Below are 20,514 nucleotides of genomic sequence, written 5' to 3' on the forward strand. Positions count from 1 at the left end.
TCCTCTCTCAGTTCTCTTATCTGTATGTTTTCTCCTTTTTGTTTTGTTTTGCTGGCTCTTCTTCCATGCCATGCCCATTAAATGTGGGTGCTCCACAAGAATTTTTACTGGACTCTCCTGTGCTTTCTGTTTTTCCCTTGGTGATGTCATCAGCTCTCCTGGAATTCAGTCTTCATTTCTATGCAGTTGATTCCCACATCAATTTTTCTAGTCCCTGTTTCTCTCCTGAACTCCAGACCCACATTACCAATCACTTATTGAACATTTCATATTGGATGTCCTGTGGTCATCTCAAACTCAACATATCCAAAAGAGATCTCATCCTTCCAATCAAACTTCCCCCTCATCCCAGATTTTCTATGACTGTGGAGAGTACCACCATCCTCCCAGTCAACCAGGTTCACAGTGTTTGCGTTATCCTCAACTCCACTCTCACTCACCAACATAGTCAATCTGTTGCCAAATCTTTTGTTTTTTGCTTTCACAAAGCCTCATGTAAACATCTTCTTTCCATTGACTCAATCACCTCCCTGATACAGGCCTTCCTCACCTCATGCCCGCACTATTGCAGGAGCCTTTTGATTGGTCTCCAAGCCTCAAGTCTCTCTCCTCCTCCTACCCCCAATTCCAGTCAGTCCTCCACACAGCTGTCAAAGTGATTTTCCTAAAGCTCAGGTTTGACCATATCACCCCCTTACCTTTCTATTCCATAAACTCCAGTGATCTCTCTTATCTCCAGAATAAACGACTGAATAAAGAGCTTCTTCATTTGGCCACCCTTAGCTCTTCACAACCTGACATCTTCCTATTTTTCCAATTTTCTTATATTCTACTCCCTTCCCTGTACTCTGTGATGCAGCCATGTGGCCCTAATCACTGTTCCTTGGACAGAACTGTCTCTGTCTCTGTCTCTGTCTCTGTCTCTCTCTCTGTCTCTCTCTCTGTTCCTCTCTGCTACCTGGTGTCGATGTCTGGAATGTTTTCCCTCCTAACATCCAACTCTTAGGATCCTTGGCTTCCTTTTAAGACTCAGCTTGAGTACCCATTCCTCCAGGAGATCTTTTCTAGTCCCCAGCTACTTGTGCCACCCCCCTATAAGGTTATCTTCCATCTACTCTGTATTTATCTTCTGTGTACAGACTGGTCTGTCTTCTCTCTCCCATTGCAATGTGAACTCTTCTGGGGGGAGACTGTTTTATATGTGGCACATAGCTAATGCTTAATAAATGTTTTCTGACTTACATATACATATACACATATGCATACATATACATGTATAATACACATATACATACCTTCCTTTCCCTCCCTCCCTCCTCTGTATGTGCATGCATACATATATACACAGAATATTCTATATAAATGTATATTGGGATAGCTATAGATACTGTTATAGTGCTCTGTCGATCCCTCCTTGTGCCACTTCTATTAGATTTCTTATTAATGACTTGTAGGGAGGTCTAGATGGCACACTTATTAAATTGGCAGATAACATGAAATTGAGAAAAATAGGTTCTTCTCAAGTCATTGGGTGACAGAGTCAGGATCCAAAAATATTTTAACAAGTTAGAATATTGGTCCTGATCTAATAAAATTCAATTTAATCAGAATACATGTAAGGTCCAGTACTTGGATCCAAAAATATTTAACTGCACCAATGGAAAAAGGGAGAACATGGCTGGCCAACATGGGAAATTTGGTGGACTGTATTTTAGCGAATGGCAGCTAGGTGGTACAGTAGATAGAGCACCAGGCCCGGAAGTAGGAAGACCTAAGCTAAGTTCAGATCCAGCTTCAAACATTTACTAGCTGTGTGACCCTGGGCAAGTCACTTTACCCTGTTTGTCTCAGTTTTCTCATCTGCAAAATGAGCTGAAGAAGGAAATGGCAAAGCACTTTGGACACAGCTGAAAACCAACTGACAACAACAAAAGTTTTAGCAAACTAAGTGTTTTAGTGGACCCTCTATGTTCAATTAGAAAACAGTGTACCGTATTTCCCCATGTATAAGGTGCACCTTAATTTTGGGGCCCGAAATTTGAAAAAAAAATGTATTACATGAGGTTATTGAACACAAGTTTTATTCATTATAAAATTAATACAACTCCTCATCACTGTCAAAACTCCCATCCATTAGCTTGTCCTCATCTGTGTTTGATGATGAATCACCATCTTCATATATTGCCTTGTCCTTAGTTCCATCTGTGGCATTTGAAATGCCACACTTCTTAAATGACTTGACCACCATCTCAATCTTGATATTATCCCAGGATCTTTTCACCCAGGTACAAACTTCTCCTATAGTTGGTTTCTTCACTCTTGCCTCTCATGGCCTTCTTCTGCCGTGGCATTTTCAGTAGGGTTTCTTCTTCCCGTAGCCAGTCTCGGATTGTTTTCTCAGTTGGAGGAGGACCAGACTTACGTTCAGCAGCACACTTTCCATTCACTTTTGCAAACCGGATGCCTTTTAACTTGAATTCAGTACTGTACAAAAATCTTTTCTGAGCCATTTCTGGGCAGAACGTGGCAAAACATAACCTAATATACCAGTAAAAAATGCAAAACGATGATTGCTAAGACAACAAGCACGAAAAATTGGAAAATGCAAGTAAAAAAATCTACAACCACTGTATAAGACGCACCCAGTTTTTAGACCCCAAATTTTTCTAATTTTGCATCTTATCCATGGGGAAATACTGTAATATGGCAGTCAGAAAATATCATCAGATCTTAGGCTATATTAATATAATCACAGCATGTAAAATATGGGAGGCAGCAGCTCTGCTATCTTCTGCTCTGGTCAGACCTTATCAAGGGTGTGTTTTTATGAGTATATACTCTTTTTACAAGAGTACGTTTGGGGGTCCACATTTTGGGAAGGATGTTAACAAACTAAAGTCTGAAGGAAAGCAATTTGATTTTTAGGGAGATGGGAAACCATACCATGCAAAGATCAACTGAAACAACTGAGATTTAGTCTGGAAAAGGTAAAGAAGGGTTTCAGATGACATGGTCATTTCCCTCCAGTACTGGAAGGACTATAATGTGGAAGAGGGAAAAAACACCAGTTACAGGGAGACAGGTCACAGTTGGGTAGGAGGAAAAACTTCCTAGTAATTCGTTGCCAAACCATGGAATGGAGTGGGCTGCCTCAGTAAGTAAGGCTGGCCCTCTTACTGGAAGCCTTTTCAATTAAACACTAAATAGGCCAATTTTCAGGGATGTGGTAGAGAGGATTTCTGATCAGATCTATAGTTAGGTTCAACTAAGTGAGTTCTGAGGACTCCTCTGAAGCAGAGATTCTGTGGTTCTGTGATTCAGCCCTCCCATCTGAATTCTGTCTGTCCTCTGGGACCAACCAAAATAGGGCCATGTTTTTGCCCCTCTCCTCTGTATCTACCCACATGCAGCTGTGTATTTTATTACTGCTGAGCCTGAATTCCCCCTTGGCCCCTTGGCTAGTATAGCACACTCCGTTGTCTTTACAGGCATGCTGTTATGCATACTAATGTGTGGCTTGTCCTATTCAGTGGATACTTGGCTTGTCTAGAGTGTCTCACAATGAGTCCTGCCAATAGAGGGGAAGCAGTGGGTTGTGTAATCATAGTAATAGCTGACATTTTCATAGCACTTTATAGGTTGTCGTTTGGTCATTTTTCAGTCATATCTGATTCTTTGTCACCCCATTTGGGGTCTTCTTGGCAGAGATATTGGAATGATTTGCCATTTCATTCTCCAGCTCATTTTACAAATGAGGAAACAGAGACAAACAAGGTTCAGTGACTTGCCCAGGGTCACACAGCTAGTAAGTGTCAGAGGCCAGATTTGAACTCAGAAAGATGAATCCTCCTGACTCCAGGCCCAGCACTCTATCTACTGCACCACCTAGGTTAGGAAGCAATTTATATGCATGGACTCATTTGAACCTCATAACAAAGCTGTAAGGTATAGGTACCAAAGCTATTGTGCTTTGCCTCTGAAAAAGAAAGGCTCTCTGGCTGTTGGCATTTGTTTGCAGGGTATTAATGCAGAAACCAAGACATGCTTTATACAAATCTGCCAAGCCTCAGCTGTGTTCAGGACTTTGTAGTAGGTGCTGCAGGAGATACAGTCAGTCAGCCAGCATTTATTAAGCACATACTATGTGCCAGGCACTTTGTTAATCACTGCAGAAACAATCCCTCCTCTCCAGGAGCTCACAGTCTAGTGGAGGAGACAACGTGGAAACTCTTTATACACACAAAACGTAGGCTAAATTAGAGACAGTCATCCTGGGGAAGGCACTAGCATTAAGGGGGACGATAGGGTTAAAGATAAGCAGGACGCTGCCACTGCCCACCCAGCCTAGTTGTGACGGTGGGTGTGGGGTTTGGCCGAACATAGACACACTCTCATACAAATACCTAAGAAAGTCACAATTGAGATGCTTTTGGAGTTCTGAGGAGGGAGAGATCATGCACAGAACCTCAGAGAGACCTCGGAAACCATTTATTTTCTAGTCCAAACTGTACCTGAACAAGAAACCCCTCGACAGCCGCTGGTCAGTGGTTATCCAGCCTTTGCCTGTAGATCTTTAGTAGGAGGGACGCACTACTTCCAGAAGTAGTTGGCATCCCAATGTGCTTTGGGATAACTCATACCTGTTACCTGCAATGAGCCTGGGCAACTACATGGCACAGTGGATAGAACGCTGGACCTGGACTCAGGAAGACCTGAGTTCAAATTTGGCTTCAGAGGCTTGCTAGCTGTGTGACTCCGGGCAAGTTACTTAACTTCTGTCTGCCTCAGTTTCCTTATCTGTAAAATGGGGATTAATAATAGCATCTGCCTTCCAGGGTTGTTGTGAGGATAAAGGGATATTAGCAGAGTGCTTTGCAAACCTTCAGGTGCTACGTAAATGCTATCTAATGCTTCTTCCTTCCCCTGTCGTCGTCAAGAAGATGGAAGGAGCGAGAAGATCATAGCATCGTAGAATTAGAAGGGGACTTTGGGGTTTGGGGTGAAACCCTCTGATTTTGCACATGAGAGAACAGAGGTACAGAGAGGTTAAGCGACTTGCCCAAGGTCACACAGCTATTAGTTACCTGAGGGAGGAGTTCAACCCAGGTCCTCCTGACTGCTAGTCCAGTTCCCTATCTATTATACCATAATACCTTTCACTTCTCAAGAGGTCCAATAGGAAAGGCAGGTTGTTAACAATAGAATGGGAATACCAGAGGGCACAAAGAAGGGGAGGACAGAGGAGTGAGGAGTAGGGGGTTTCAGAAGAAGTAGTGATGAAGTGAATGGAGATCATGGTGCTGGGACTAAGAGTAAGGGAAGGGAGTTTTCTCCTAGGTAACCTCTGACTCTGCAGGAATTCAGCACTTTGATATCTCAAGGACAGTAGATTGCATCACCTTTCCCAGTAAACAATGTTCCAGACCCTGTCTTAAATGTTGATTTTCCTCCCTTTTCTAGAGGGGCTGGTGATGCTGAGGCATCACCTCTGGAAGTTTGTGTTTGTGACTGGGTGGGGACATATTGACGATTGCTATTAGTAATGGCAGCTCTGTCTCCCTCTCCCTCCACCAAGTTGACTTTCTCACCCGCCTGGTGAGGCTAAGGCTCTGGTCCTGGGCTGCCACTGTATAAGAGGACCCCTTGTGGGATTTGTTCTTCTTTGTCCCATAGAGGCAGAGCTAGCAGGTGGATTTTTACCAGTGCCAGTTAGATGCACAGCATTCCATCTAGAGCCCATCATTCCCATATTTGGAATTGGGGCTCAGAAATCCAAATCTCACCTTCAGATACCATTTTTAAATCAGTTGTTCACTTCTCAAATTTGCCTTCTCTTTTACAACCCTTTCTTTTTATTATAGCAGTGATGAAAACACCACTTATGACCCCATAAAGTCTTTGGTTTTCTACCCAAGACCTCATAGTTCTTTTTTTAGGTTGTTTTTTTTTGGCAGGGAAATTGGGGTTAAGTGGTTTGCCCAAGGTCACACAGCTAGTAAATGTGTCAAGTGTCTAAGGCCGGATTTGAACTCAGAAAGATGAATCCTCCAGGGACTCCAGGGCCGGTACTCTACTCTCTGTGCCACCTAGCTGCCCCGACCTCATAATTCTTAATAGTGTACCTTAGATTCTTCTGTAAGTATCATTATACCCATGGGAGTCACTAGAAGTGGGTAACAGTTAATCAGATCTGACAAGTCTTGGGTGGTTCTCTATTATGTCATAAATATGTATCTGTTGAGCTGAACTCTCTTCTGGCTTGAAAAAATCAGGGAGTGCTTCTAGATGAATCCAGTTTCATTAGGCAGGAGTCAATATGGGGCAGGATGGGAAAGCACTAAAGGTAAAAGGAATGATATGAACAAAGTTGCAGAGATAGGAAGGTGCGGTCTTTTTTTCATTTAACAGTAACTAGCCTAGTTTGGAGTGTTAAGTACATGAGTGGAAACAGTGAGAAATGGAACTGGATTGGTAGGTCAGTACCTAAAACATGGAGGACACTAAGGAATTTGAACTTTATCTGCTATATACTAGGGAGTCATTGAAAGTTATGGGATAATCAGAGATCCAAAGTTGGCTGTCCTATCACATCCTATCATGGCAGGATAAGAGGAATTAGATCATATGACAGAGTCTGTGAAGGAGAATCCAGAAGAACACTAGATAGTGTCAGAAGACTTGGGTTTAAATACCAGCTTTGATGCTTCCTTGTTGTGAGACATAGGGCAAGTCACTTCTCTCTTCCCCTCATCTATAAAATGAGGATGTCGGATTAGGGCTTTTACTGAGTTTTTTTTTCATAGCAGGATGAGGGTGAGTTTATGGATTAGACCAGGTGCTGATTTTTGCTTGCATCAGATTTGCCATGGAGTATTGGACGTCTCACAATTTTACTGTCCTGACAATTTCCTCATATAAAATGGGGATAATCCGTCTTCCTCTCCCTACCTCATAGACTAGGATCAAGATGAAACGATAGAGAAAGTGCTCTGTAACCTCTGTCACTCTTAAAGTAAGGGATTGTTTTTGATGCTTAGCTGCCTATAGCTTTTCCACGTGTTATCTCCTGGGCTGCCATGTGGAGAATACATTTTGCCCCAAACTTGGAGCCTCTGACAGGATCCTGGCCTCCTTTGGACTTATGACCCCAGAAACTCTTCCCCCCTCATCCCGTGCCCTGGCTATTTGATGATTTTTCATGCCTCAGCAGCCGGTGCTCCCAGCTGAACACAAGGCTGGGCAGAGATTTCAAGGCGAGACTGTTCTCATTCTCCATGGTGAGATGTCTTTCCTGTCACCCTGTTGAGGAGCTGCCTGAAGAGAACTACATTAGCTCTTCAGAGCATCCTAGGGAAGGCTTTTTTCTTTTGTATGAAGGAGGTTTGCACCACTTCCTGGGTCAGGTTGATCTCTCCAATCGTGCGTGCGTGCGTGTGCGTGTGTGTGTGTGTGTGTGTGTGTGTGTGTGTGTGTGTGTGTAAGAATGCCCCTGCTTGGGTGTATGTTAAAGAATCAGAGAATCATAGAAACTTAGAGTTGGCGGAGACTTTTAAAGTCTGTCTTATCCAACTAGTATTTGAACAGGAATCCCCTCTGCGCCTTTCCTTACATGAGGTTATTCATTCTACTCATGAGATAGAACTTACTACCTCTTATGACGGGGAGCTCACCACCGCACAAGGGAACCCATTCCGTTTTGGGCTAGCTCTGGACTTCTATGAGCTATGCTACACAGTTTATCACTTGGGTCACTTTATTACATCGTATCGTGTTATTTGCTGTTGTTTTGTGTGAGTTAATCTCGTCTCCCTTGAGTTCCTTGAATATCTTTACCACTTTGCCCTACATTGGAGTTCAGCTTAGCATCACAGAATATCAAGGCTGTAAGGGAACTTAGACTCCTTAGATTAGATTCTTTTTAACACAGATTCTTTTTTAAAAAATAGTATTTTATTTTTTCCAATTACGTGTAAAGACAATTTCCCCCCAATTTTAAAACATTTGTATTTAAAGTTTTGAGCTCCAAATTTTATCCCTCTCTCCCTCCCTCCCCTCCACCCTCCCTCAGATGGTAAGCAGATATAGGTTACACATGTGCAATTATGTAAGACGTTTCCATATTAGTTATTTTGTACAAGAAGACTAGAATAAAAGAAAAAAATGAAAGAAAGTGAAAAATAGTGTACTCCAGTCTGTATTCAGTCATCACTTCTTCCTCTGGAGGTGGATAGTCTGCTTCCTTAGTCCTTTGGGGTCGTCTTGGATCATTGTATTGCTGAGAATAGCCGCCTCATTCACTGCTCTTCATTGAACAATGTTGTGGTTACTGTATACAGTGTTCTCCTGGTTCTGCTCACTTCACTATGAATCAGTTCATGTAAGTCTTTCCAGGTTTTTCTGAAATCTGCCTGCTCATCATTTCTTACAGCACAATAATATGTCATTACAATCATATAGCACAGCTTGTTTAGCCATTTCCCCAATTGATGGGCATCCTAAAGACAATTTTTAATATATGTCTAAAAGTTGTTTTAAGTTCCAGTTTTTTCTCCTTTCCTCCCTCCCCTTCCCCTTTCTCTCCCCCCTTCCTAAAATGGTAAGCAATTTGATATGGGTTATATGTAACACTGGAAGGGCCTTAGAGATCCTCTGGCCCAACTCTCCTTCTGACTTGCCTACCAGGTCTTCCTGGTTCTGTGTCCTGCCTCCTATACTGTGTACCATGCCATTTCCCAACTATAGCATGAGACATTTAGGTTAGACGTAAGGAAGAACTTACTGAAGTGGAGTGAGATACTGAAATAGTGACTGAGGGTAGCTTTAGAACCTGCTTCAGACAAATAGAATTGACTTTCCTCCAACTGAGATGCCTTTGGTGAGGTCCTCCCAGCAGGCTGGGGGATGGAGATAGAAGATGTTCCTTGACTTCAAGCCTTGGTGCTGCTGCACTGGGGAAGCCTTCTCATGGCCCCTTCTATGTGTTGGCAGGAGAGCTCCTCCGGGCAAGTGTCAGATCAAGGCGGCCCCCGTGAAAGTGAAGAGCCGAATCATCAGCTTTGCACCTAAGGAGAGTAAGTCTTGTTGCTTCTTTGACATTTGGCATGCAGACTCCAGGGTCCTGGGAGTCTGAGCTGGGAGGGATGATCTACGCTGAGCTCCTAATCTTCTAGGAGAAGAAACTGAGGGTGACTTGCCCAAGATCATAAATGCCAGAGCCTGATTTCAAATCCCAATCCTCAGAGTCTGAAGCTACCACTCTCTTATTATATCATGTTATTCCTTAGAGATGGGCCCCCCTCAGCCTCTGAGATGGATGTGGGAGGCTTCTGGGTTTGGTTTCAACATCATAGGACCCAGAAGACATAGCAACTATGGCATCATGACTGATACAAGTAGCATGGGCACAGGGCATGGGGCAGCTTTTTATTTCCCAGACTGATCCTGGCTTTCCTAGCTGGTTCTGGGCTTTCTGCCTCCAACCAACCTGGCAATCCAAGGAGATGAATGAGAGAGAAGCAGCTGAGTTACTCAGTCACTAATTATTTCTTGACCAGTTGCCATGGGCAAAGCATGGTGGAAGAGCTAAAGAAGAAGAAAAATGTTTTATTTTCATAAGGCTTTAATGTTTACATGGGGCAACTAGGTGGAACAATGGGCAGAGCATGTGGTCTGAAGTCAGGAAGACTCATCTTCGTGAGGTCAAATCTGGCTTCAGACACTTACTAGACGTGTGACCCAGGGAAAGTCACTTCACCTTGTTTGCCTCAGTTTCCTCATTGGCAAAATGAGCTGGAGAAGGAAATGGCAAACCACTCCATCATCTTTGCAAAGAAAACTCCAAAGGGTGTCACAAAGAGTAGGACATGTCTAAAATGACTGAACAACGACAAAATGTCTCCAAAGTCCTTTCCTCATAACCGCTTGGTGAGATAGGTAATACAAAGACTTTTATCTCCATTTTATAGAGAAGAATGCTGAAGTTTAAACGGGTAAAGTGGCCTGCCCCAAATACAAGAGCAAGACAGTCCCTAATATCGAGGAGCTTACATCTTCTGGGGGGTTGGTAGTACAAAACAGGTGGATGGTGGATGCAGCATGTTCACAGAAAAGGTATCTACAAAATAAAAGGGGCACTGACATTTGGGGCAATTAGGAAAGGCCTCTTGAGGGAGGGAACCCTTGAGCAGACCCTCGGAAATACCCTAGGAGTTCCAAGAGGTAGGGGGATGGTGTTCCAGGCATGGGGGAAATCCTGTGCGGAGGTATGGAGGTGAACAATAGAATGTCATTTTTGTAGAACTGCAGATAGGTAGTTTGGCTTGAAGAGTTTGTAAGGGGGAACCTTCTACCTCCTGCTCAGGAAGTCTTTACCAACCCCTCTTAATTCTAGTGCCTTCCCTAGTAATGTGTAGTCAGCCTGGAAAGCTATGCTGGAGCTAGACTGTGAACAAATGAATGAATGAATGAAACACATTTGGTGCTGGGTTAGAAATAGAAAAATTAGACAGCCCCTCCTCTCAAAGAGCTCACATTCTAAGGGCAGAGACAACACATAGGAGGTTTTGGCTGCAAGTCAGCTGAGTAAGGACTGCAAAATCCTTAGGGTAAACAGCAGAGCACATGGTAATGTATCTTCTCAATTGTCAGTGACATTGATAAAACTACATCCTTTGAACCATCTGATAGTGCGAGGGACTTTGGCGGGGAGAACTTTTTTTTCTGAGTGGCTGTACGTGACAGACTGAATGCGTGTACCCCTAAAGGGCATGGAGGATCACTGAAGAGCTTCGTGAGTGCGGTCTGATTTGTGCTTTAGCAAAATCAACTTGTTAGTCACTCGATAGACATTTAGTAAGAGGCTGCTATGTGCAGGCGGTTTGCTAAGTGCTGGAGACACAGAAAGGTGTAAAAGACAGTCTCTGCCCTCAAGGAGGTAACAATTTAATGGGTAAAGAAGTGTGTACTAGCCGGCCATATACTGGATAAAGAGAATAGAATTAAAAGAGGGAAGGCGCTAGAATTGAGAGATTGGGAAAGGTTTCCTGTAAAAGATGGGATTTTAATTGGGACCTAAAGAAGCCTGTAGGAGGAGATGAATTTGACAACTGTGTGGAGAATAGATTGGAGAGGGGAGACATTGGGCATAGGGGGTTGTTGTGGTACTCAAATGAAGTTTACATTTACATACATATGGAGACGTAGATACATATATGTGTCTATATAATTTTATTATATATTCATATAAAATATATAAAATCACTTTGCAAACCTTAAAACAACACATCAGTGTCAGCTTTTATCTTTATTATAAGCAGTATTCCCGAGCTCTGTGCTGTCTCTCCCTGCCCAGGTGGAGGGGCCCTGAGAGGGTACATTGAGCTGGTTTATAGGATGATGGGTTTAGATCTAGAAGGGATGTCAGAGCCCAGTGAATTCAAACACACTGCTCTGCCTCATTTTACATATGAGGAAACTGGACAGAAAGGTTAGTGACTTACCCAGAGTCACACAGTTGGTGAGTGTCTGAGGCAGGGCTTGAACTCAGGGCTTCCTCCAAGTCCAATGCTCTATGAACTACACCAGCTATCAGTCCTTGAACCTTTTTGGTCTCAGGACCCCTTTAAATGCTTAAAAAATGAGGACTCCCCCAAAGAACTTTTGTTAATGTGGGTTATATTGATCAATAGTTACTGTATTAGAAATAGAAATATCTTCATTTTACTAGGAAAATAGTTTTAACCTTGAGGAACTCCAGACCATGCTGGGTTTTTGAGAACCATGCTGCCTCTCTGGTGGGTAATGAGTAGATTCTCTTCCCTTTAATCCTTAAAGGCATCATACGGTCCCTTTATCCATACTAAGGACTCCTTTCTCTTACCATCTCTCTTGGAAGCACCTGTGTTGTTGGTAAGAGTCCTGTAAAAATGGGGATCATCCTACCTGCTTCCTGTGTCTACCATGAAGAAAGTGATTTTAAACTTTAAAGCACTCTAGAAACTGCTATCTAGGTGAGTCAGTTCCCTTATCTAGGTCTGTTTCTTCATCTCGAAAAGTAGGGGGTTTGGTTAAATGTTCCCTAGAGTCTTTTCCACTTTTAAACGCTAAGGTTTTGACTTCTCTGGGGCCATGAGCTAGTTGCTGACGTGTCCAGGACTAAGAAACGTGACCTTTTGGCTCTTTGACCAGGGCTGTTTCCTACACACCAGGCTGACCCCAGAGCCATGAAGCGTTGTCAGAAATCGAAATCTTTGCCGTCCTAAGGAACTTCAAAGCTGTCTGGGGCAGGGGGAGTCAGGGGGTGGTGGAGAAGGCACAGAAAGAAAGTCCTTTGTGTTGACTGGGTTGTCATGGCAGCCTGAGCTTCTCTCACACATTCCAGTGATGGGGGAAGGCCGTGGGGAGACATGCATTTGGGGTGCTTTTGAGTCTAGTACCTGGGAATCAGGAAATCAGGGAAAAGGAGAGCCTATTCAGTTAGCAAAAGACAGAACATTAAAAAGTAGCAGCACGGGCAGTGTGGCTCAAGTGAAGGTGCAGGTCAAGGCAGGGCAGGGAGAGTCAGATGCATTTTTTGTTGGCTGGCAGCGACCCCTGTCCTTTAGCTTAGCTTCCTCTCCAACTTTCCCCTATCCCGACAAAGGGAAAGAAGCAGGAAAAATGGGAGCAAAGTCTACTGTCTCTCAGCTCCCCCTTGCTCAGCCTCAGGGAGGCCCTGTTTTCCCTTTCTCTCAGGGCGGTCCTGGCAGGGGATTTCTGAGACTGTGGAGAGATGACTTGGTATTTCCCAGATACGGGCTAGCATACTATTATGCGTCCTTCAGAGCCCAGCTCAGACCCTTCCACTTCAGTAAGGCTGCCACAGACAACCCCCAACTGGAAGCGATCCCTTCTAACCCTAACCCCTTTAATTCTTTTAAAACAATGTATTGATATCTTTTATTCTGACATCAGGACATTTTCCTGTGCAGCTAGGTGGTTCAGCAGATAGAGTGCTGGGCCTGAAGTCAGAAAGATTCATCTTAATGAGTTCAAATCTGGCCTCAGGTACTTACTAGCCTTGTGACCCTGGACAAGTCACTTAACTCTGTTTACCTCAGTTTCCTCACTGGCAAAATGAGCTAGAGAAGGAAATGGCAAACTGCTAATATCTTTGTTAAAAAAACAAACCCAAATGGGGTCACAAAAAGTCAGACACAACTGAATAACAGATTTTCCCTTTCACTCCTTCCCATTCTCCCCATTACCCCCGAGATCACTGACAGAGACTCCTCAATCCCATCTGCTAATTCACTCAGTACCCTCAGATTTCATTCATCCACATCTGTTAACCTGGAGCAAGCAAGGGCAGCTCTGTGCTGTGTGACTGTCTTCGTTTTCTACTCCCTGCTAATTATTATCTTGCCTATGCTCAGTCAGCACAGTTAGCCCCACCGTTGCAGTATAATAGGTTAGCACACACACCAGTCCAGAGCTTCAGATTCTCATTAGATTTATCTGCTACCTGCAGGAGACTTGGAGGAGGAAAGGCTAATCTCCTTCTAAGGGCTACTGGCTGCTTCCTTTGGCTCCACAGATCAAGCACCCTGCCTGTCTGATCCTAACGACGCTGATATCCTCCAGTCTGTCCTTACCTTTTCCCCTCTTCCCCCAACATGTACTCTCTGCCTTGATTCAACTCTCTATCTAAAGCTGTCCTTGGTCTAGGGCAGTGGTTCCCAAAGTGTGGTCCAGGGGCTCCTGGGAGTCCTTGAGATGCTGTCAGAGGATCCACGAGCTTAAAACAACATTCACAATAAAACTAATATGTCTGATGGTAAATATCAATAGATGTAACACACATAACCAAGAGCTCTTTGGGATCTTCAGTAATTTTTAAGAGTGCACAGTGGCACGGTGGATAAAGAACTAGTCCTGAAATCAGAAGGACCTGAGTTCAAATCCAGCCTCAGACATTTACTAGCTGTGTGACCCTGGGCAAGTCACCCAACCCCGATTGCTTTCTCCTCCAAAGAAAAAGAGCATAAACAGGTCCTGAGACCAAAAAGTTTGAGAATTGTTGGTTTAGGGTACTGATCACTGTTCTGGGCATCATGTTTGGCCAGAGGCAGGTGGCAAGGATGTTAAGGAGCCTCATGTTTTTGAGGAATTGGCATGTTTAGCTCAGGGAAGAGAAGTCTCTGGAGGGACAGTGTTGCCATCTTCAATATCTTATGGCCTGTCATATGGAAGAGAGATTAGACATTTTCTTAGCAATTCCCAGGAGACAAAACTAGAACCAGTGGATTGAAATTATAAGGAAGAAGCAAAGAGGTGACTCTCCCTGGGTCATGCACTTAGATTAAAAAAAATTAGGCTTAAAAATACAGCTTTGAGGAGACATGGGTAGATAACAGTCCCAATGAAAAATATCTGAAATTTTTTATAGACAGTGAACTCAAAATGTCAGCCATAACATGAACCAACAGGGTAGTACTACAGTCTAAAAAGTCTAATAGTATCCTCGGTAGCATTTAGAGAGTCATAGTGTACTAAATCTGGGAGGCAATGGTATTGCTGTGCTCTGCCCTCAGTGGACCACATGTGGGAGGGCTGTGTTCAGTTCTGTCCACCGTGTCACGACAGACAGGCCCCAGAGAAGCTGGAGTGGGCCCATAACGGGGTGACCAGGATGAACATCATGAGAGGACTGGTTGAATGAACCTGGAGAAGAGAAGATTTAGTGGGGGAAATAAAAGCCTCAAGTGTTATTAGTAATAATAATAATAATATTTGTTATAGGGCTTATTATGTGCCAGGCACTGTGCTAAATGCTTTATAATTATCTTATTTAATCTTCATGACAACCCTGGGAGGTGCTATTATCATCCCTGTTTTACAGATGAGAAAACTGAGGTAAACAGAAGTTACGTAACTTACTCAGAATCACTCAGCTAAGTGAGTGTTGGAGGCTGGTTGGAGCTCAGGTCTTTCTGACTCCTGGTCCAGCCTGAGGGCAGAACTAATAGCAATAGGTGAAGAGTTTCAGAAAGGCAGCTTTAGGTCTGATATATTGAAAAAAAGAAAGGAAAAAAAGGCAGCTAGGTGGTGCAGTGGATAGAGCACAGACCCCGGAGTCAGGAGGACCTGAGTTCAAATCCAGCCTCAGATACTTACTAGCTGTGTGACCCTGGGCACATCACTTAACCCCAATTGACTTCAAATTAAAAAAAAGATATAATGAGAGACATAGTTTAGAGTGGCATAAAACTGGAATGGGCACCCTGGAGGTCTCCAGGTGGAGAGTGCAGGACCACTTGTTGGAGATGCCATGGAGGGAGGGTTCCTGCTTCCGGTATGGGTTGCACTAGATGGCCTCTAAAGTGTCTTCCAAATGTGATATTTCGTGATTCTTGGAGAAGCAAGTATTATTCTGCGGTGGAAGAGCAGTATAAATCTAGGGAGTCCAGGTTTCTGGATAAGTTTCTGTGTTTGTGTTACTCTGGATTTCATGCATCCCTGGGAAGAGCCTCGTGTATTGGGCTGTGCTGCTTGCTGCTTGAGATCTTAGATACGGAATACCCCAAAGGGCTGGGCAGTGAGGATGCTGTTTTCCAAGGCCAGCCGCAACTGAATTGATGAAATCTCAGTCCTTCCATGGTTATTCTCTCAAAGAAATCAGTGGCAGAGGCTCTAGTATCCTATCACCAAAGGCCAAAATTGGGGAGAAAGTTGCTTCTCACAATTCTCTTTCTTTTTCACAGAGTTCATCTCCCAGACTGTGACTGCGCGGCCTAAACCACGAACCACCACCAAAGCCCCACGACGGAGCACCTCCACCACAAGGCCCACACCCTCTTCAACACCTGACTGGGTCGAGCAGATTTTGCAACTCATCCGAAACCGCTCAGTGACCCCCACAGCATCTGTTTTGACCCCTACGCGGCGGCCTTCTGGCCGGAGAGGTGGGAGGAGGAAAAAAAGGCCAACTACAGCACCCCCAGCTCCCCGGAATGGTGCTGTCCGATTGCTCAACCACCAGTCCCCAGGTCGGGACCGGGGCCGAGTGGAGATCTATGTGAGCGGAAGGTGGGGCACTGTCTGTGATGATGTTTGGGACTCCAAGGCTGCAGCTGTTGTCTGCCGCCAACTGGGCTTCCCCTATGTGGTCAAGGCGGCCAAGAGGGCAGAATTTGGCGAGGGCCAGTCCCTGCCCATCCTTCTGGATGATGTTCGCTGCACAGGGCAGGAGAGAAACCTTCTGGAGTGTTCGCATGCTGGGGTTGGCAAACACAACTGTGACCACAAGGAAGATGCAGGAGTGATGTGCAGCTATCAAGACCCTGACCTATAGATGCGTGTGGGTGGCTGTGGAGCATGACGCTAAGGGCATGATGGGGGCAAGAAGAGAATGGTTCTGGGGAGCCTCTCTCTCTCCCCTGCCAAGTGGCCTTGTGGGCTCCATTTTGCATGATGTGTGTGTATAATGTATGTATGTGCACACATGGGCACTTGTGTGTATCTGAGATCTTCCCTCCTTCTGTTCACCTTCTTTTCTTTTTTTCTCTTCCTTTCCTTCTCCTTTTCCTTCCTTTCTTCCTCCCTCCCTCCTTCCTTCCCTCTCTTCTTTCTCTTTCTTCCTTTCCTTTCCTTTCTTTCTTTTTCTTTCTCTTCCCTTCCTTCCTATCTCTTCTTTCTTTTCCTTTTCTTTCTTTCTCTACTTTCTTTCCCTCTTCCTTCCTTCCTTTCCTTTTCTTTCTTTCCATTCTTGATTTTCCTTCCTTTCCCTTTCTTTCCTTTCTTTCCCTTTCTTTCCTTCTTTCTTTTTCTTTCCTTCTTTTCTTTCTCTTTTTCCCTTCCTTTCTTCCTTTCTTTCTTTCCTTCTTTCTTTCTTTTCTCTCTGTCTGTCTGTCTGTCTGTCTGTCTGTCTCTCTCTTTCTTTCTTTTTCCTCTAAATACTCAGAGGAACAGCAGGGCAAAATTTGGAGAGTCAGTGCTCGTTGTTGAGGTTTGTGCAGGTACAGAATTGGAGTCACTTGTTTTCTTCAGATTCATGATTAGAAGGCTAGTGTCTGGAGTGACAGTGGTAAGGACCTCTATGTCTTCTGCCCTGTTTGTGCAATAGCTGGGATATTGTGTTCAGCTCCAGCCATTTTAGGAGGGATTTTGATAGACTAGAGTGAGAGAAAGATGATCAAGCTGGGGACTGGAGACCAGGCCAAATGAGGAACAGTGAAATAACTGTAGCTGGTTAGTGGAGAAGAAAAGACATAGGGGAGGCATGATTGCTTGCTTCCAATATTTAAGGAACTATTATAGGAAAGAGGGAAAAGACAAGTCTTTTGTGACTCCAGAGCTTATCATTGTGCCTGGAACACGGTGGTTACTTAATAAATGTTTGCCAACTGTCTGAGTGTTCATAGACTCCAGAAAACAGAACTAAAAGTAGTGCATGTAAGTTCAGGAAGGGCAATTTTGGTTCACTATCAAGATCATTTGGTTCACCATTAAGATAAATGCTGATCATTGAAGCCATCCTGCAATGGAATAGGATGACTTCTGAGAGAGTGAACTCCCCATCACTGGAGACGATTCAAGCAGAGACTAGCTAGGCATCTGTTAGGGATGCTGTAGAGGGCCTTCAGTTCAATTACACAAATCATTTATTAAATGCCTGCTGTGCTGGACATTAGAAATATGAGGACAAAAACAAACAGTCGCTGCTCTTAACTTTCTATTGGAGTTCTCATATTATGTAGGGATCCCTGTTAGTCCTACACTTCTTTGAACATCATGATTCCCACATTCAAGTTTATGGAGCCAGAAGTTACTGGGAACAACCCGGGTTCCTCTCTATGTGACCTTAGGTAAATCACAACCTTTCTGTGCCTCTGTTTCCTCATCTGTCAAATGAGTGGACTGGTATATAAAGTCCCTTCCAGCTCTAAACCCTATGACCCGATGTCCCCAACCATGAGCACTGACCAAGTAAACCAGTCATAACTTTGTAGCTTAGAACTCATTTCAAGTAGGGATTGTTTAGTAGGCCCTTAATAAATCCTTGCTGATTGGTTGACTGACTGGTGGTTCCTCTTTCCTGTGAGTGAAAATTACCCCCACAAGGTAGCCTAAGCTTGGCAAAGACACAAGGGGGGTGGTTTCTGCCTCCTCTGATGCAGGCAAATGAGAAGCCTTTAGCACAGGAGCCATACTTATTTTTTTCTTTACCGTTCCTGAAGTCTTAGATGCAGCTTCAGGAAGTATTGGGTGGGGCAAGCACTACTGGTAGTGTGGAGTCGCTTTGTGATCTTGAATAAGTCACTTCTCTAAACTCCATTTTCTCATCTTTCAAGTGAAAGAATTGGACTGAATGATACAACTCTAGCAGTCTATGGCTCTGTGGTCCTGAGGTTGCTTCCCAGTCTGACAGCCTGTTTTATGATCCCAAGGCCCCTTCCGACTTTGACATTCTAAAGTCCTATGGAGTATCAGAAAGGGGAGGGATTAATGGGTGAAGTGTTCCTACCTTAAATACTGTATGAATAAGGGTCTGTGGGAGCTACCATGCTTGTACCATCCCCACAGAGCCAGCACCCCTTGGAATCCAGTTAATCTATCAACAAACACTTATTAAGTGCCTACTGTGTACCAAGTGCTAGGGATAGAAATCCAATAAATGAAACAATCCCTACTTGGAAGGAGATGAAATTCTAGTAGAGGAGATCTACTTACCCCAGGGAAAGCAGGAGAATAATCAGATTAACTTGAGAACCTGGCTTTTTGATGACAACTCTTCAAGTATGGAATCGCCATACAAGCTCCCTGAAATCTGCCATGGAACCATTGACTATTACTGATGAACCACATAACAACAATTTAGTAAGCACCTACTGTATGCAAAACACTTGACTAGGTGATGGAGGAGATATAAAGTTTAGATAAAACACGCACCATGGCTATAAGGAACTCACTTATGTCTAGTAAGGGGATAAGAAGTGTATCTATAGTTAGCACCTTCAACTTTAAGGATATGTAATTTTTTTGGGGTGGGGTATGTATTCCCTCTACCACTATAGATCCCATTAATAGGTGATTTTCATGCGGTGCCATGGCAAAAAAATGCATTATTCTGTGGTGAGCCTAGTGCTATGTCTCTCCAAAAACATATCATTATATGAAAAGTGCATCGCAAACCACAGTACTATGGGAAAAGTTGTCTATGTCTGGGGAATCAGGGAAAGCTTCGGAGAGGAGATAACATTCCAGTTGGGCTTTAAAGGACGGGTAGGAATTTAACAGGCAAAGATAAAGAAGACATTCTATGCATGGGGAATAGCATGAAGACGTGGAGGTATGAGAGATTTGCGTGCGTATGGGTTCTAGAGATTTGTCTCATTCTGTTAGAGTGTGGGCCTTCTTTGGAGATAGCTCTCTCCCTTTACAAAGGAGGAAATTCAGCCCCAGAGAAGGGCAGTAGCTTGCCCAAAGTAACACAGCACATTGTAGCCCCCAGGTTTCCTGGTTCTCCCATTGCCCTCCTCCCCAGAACATTCAGTCTGTAAAAAGACCCTGTTCAAATTAGTTTTACATCATATTTTGGCATCTTCTTGTGACAGGAAACTTAGATGGGTCAATGAATTTCCCCAGGCTCTGTCATGGCAGTCTGTCTGTGAGACTGTATGTATAATTGGGCTGTGACCCCAACCAAATGCCCCCTATGTCTGAGGGTCCTGCCAGCATTCGAGCTGCAGAGAACAGAATGTATTGGGGGCTGGGAAGGGACATCATCTTTGCTGCCATATTGCAACATGCCCCTAATAAAGGCTGAATGCTTGAATTTCTGTTTTACTTTGTCTCTTATAGCTTCATTGAGTACCTTGGTCCTTCTTCTTTGAAAGTATTATAAGTGGGACTAGTCGGTGGCCATTCCATTCTCCATCTCAGAATTAGCTGCATGTATAGATGGACAGGGCACTTTGGAGGTGTAGCGCAAAACTGATGAAACTGTGAAAATATAAGGTCATACGTACTCAGAGGCCCTTACAGTGAGATCCTCAGACCGTTCCTGTGTGGTAGGTAGTGCAGATATTCTTAGCCACATTTTACACATGAGGAAAATTTGGCTTAAAAAGGGAAAGTGACTGTGTTCACACTGCTAGTAAAGGGTGGAATCTAGACTCAAACCCAGATCTCCTTGACTCCAAGACCAGCATTCTTGCCAGTGTACCGTGAAGACTTTGCAAATGGTAATGCACCATATGTGAAGCACTTTTCACCTCTCTTTAGTAGTGAATAGCTTCCATTTCCACAGTCCTTTACTGTTGCCAAAGCGCTCTCCTACATAATATTGGTGCAATGTAGGAAGGGCAGGGATTATTAATTATAGTTTATAAATGAAGAAATTGAGGCTTAGAGAGAGGAAATGCTTTGTCCAAGGCCACCCAGAGCTGAGATTCAAAATGTAGGGCTTCTAACTTTTTCAAGTATTTCCTCCCCCGCCCCTGCCCCACTATATTATAGGTGTCCTTATCCTTATTC

The 20,514-nt window shown here is 43.9% G+C and overlaps 1 protein-coding gene across 1 annotated transcript in view; it reads left to right on the forward strand.

The window, feature by feature from the left end:
- Positions 1 to 19,852, forward strand: part of HHIPL1 (HHIP like 1) — a 104,720-nt gene extending 84,868 nt beyond the window's left edge. The window contains exons 8-9 of the mRNA XM_036752656.1: positions 8,989 to 9,071; positions 15,741 to 19,852. Of these exons, the coding sequence (XP_036608551.1) occupies positions 8,989 to 9,071; positions 15,741 to 16,330 (673 nt within the window). The 3' untranslated portion in view covers positions 16,331 to 19,852. The remainder of the gene's footprint in view (positions 1 to 8,988; positions 9,072 to 15,740) is intronic.
- The last annotated feature ends 662 nt before the right edge of the window (positions 19,853 to 20,514 follow it).

Source organism: Trichosurus vulpecula, chromosome 3, assembly GCF_011100635.1.
Source record: "Trichosurus vulpecula isolate mTriVul1 chromosome 3, mTriVul1.pri, whole genome shotgun sequence".
NCBI classification, from domain to species: domain Eukaryota; kingdom Metazoa; phylum Chordata; class Mammalia; order Diprotodontia; family Phalangeridae; genus Trichosurus; species Trichosurus vulpecula.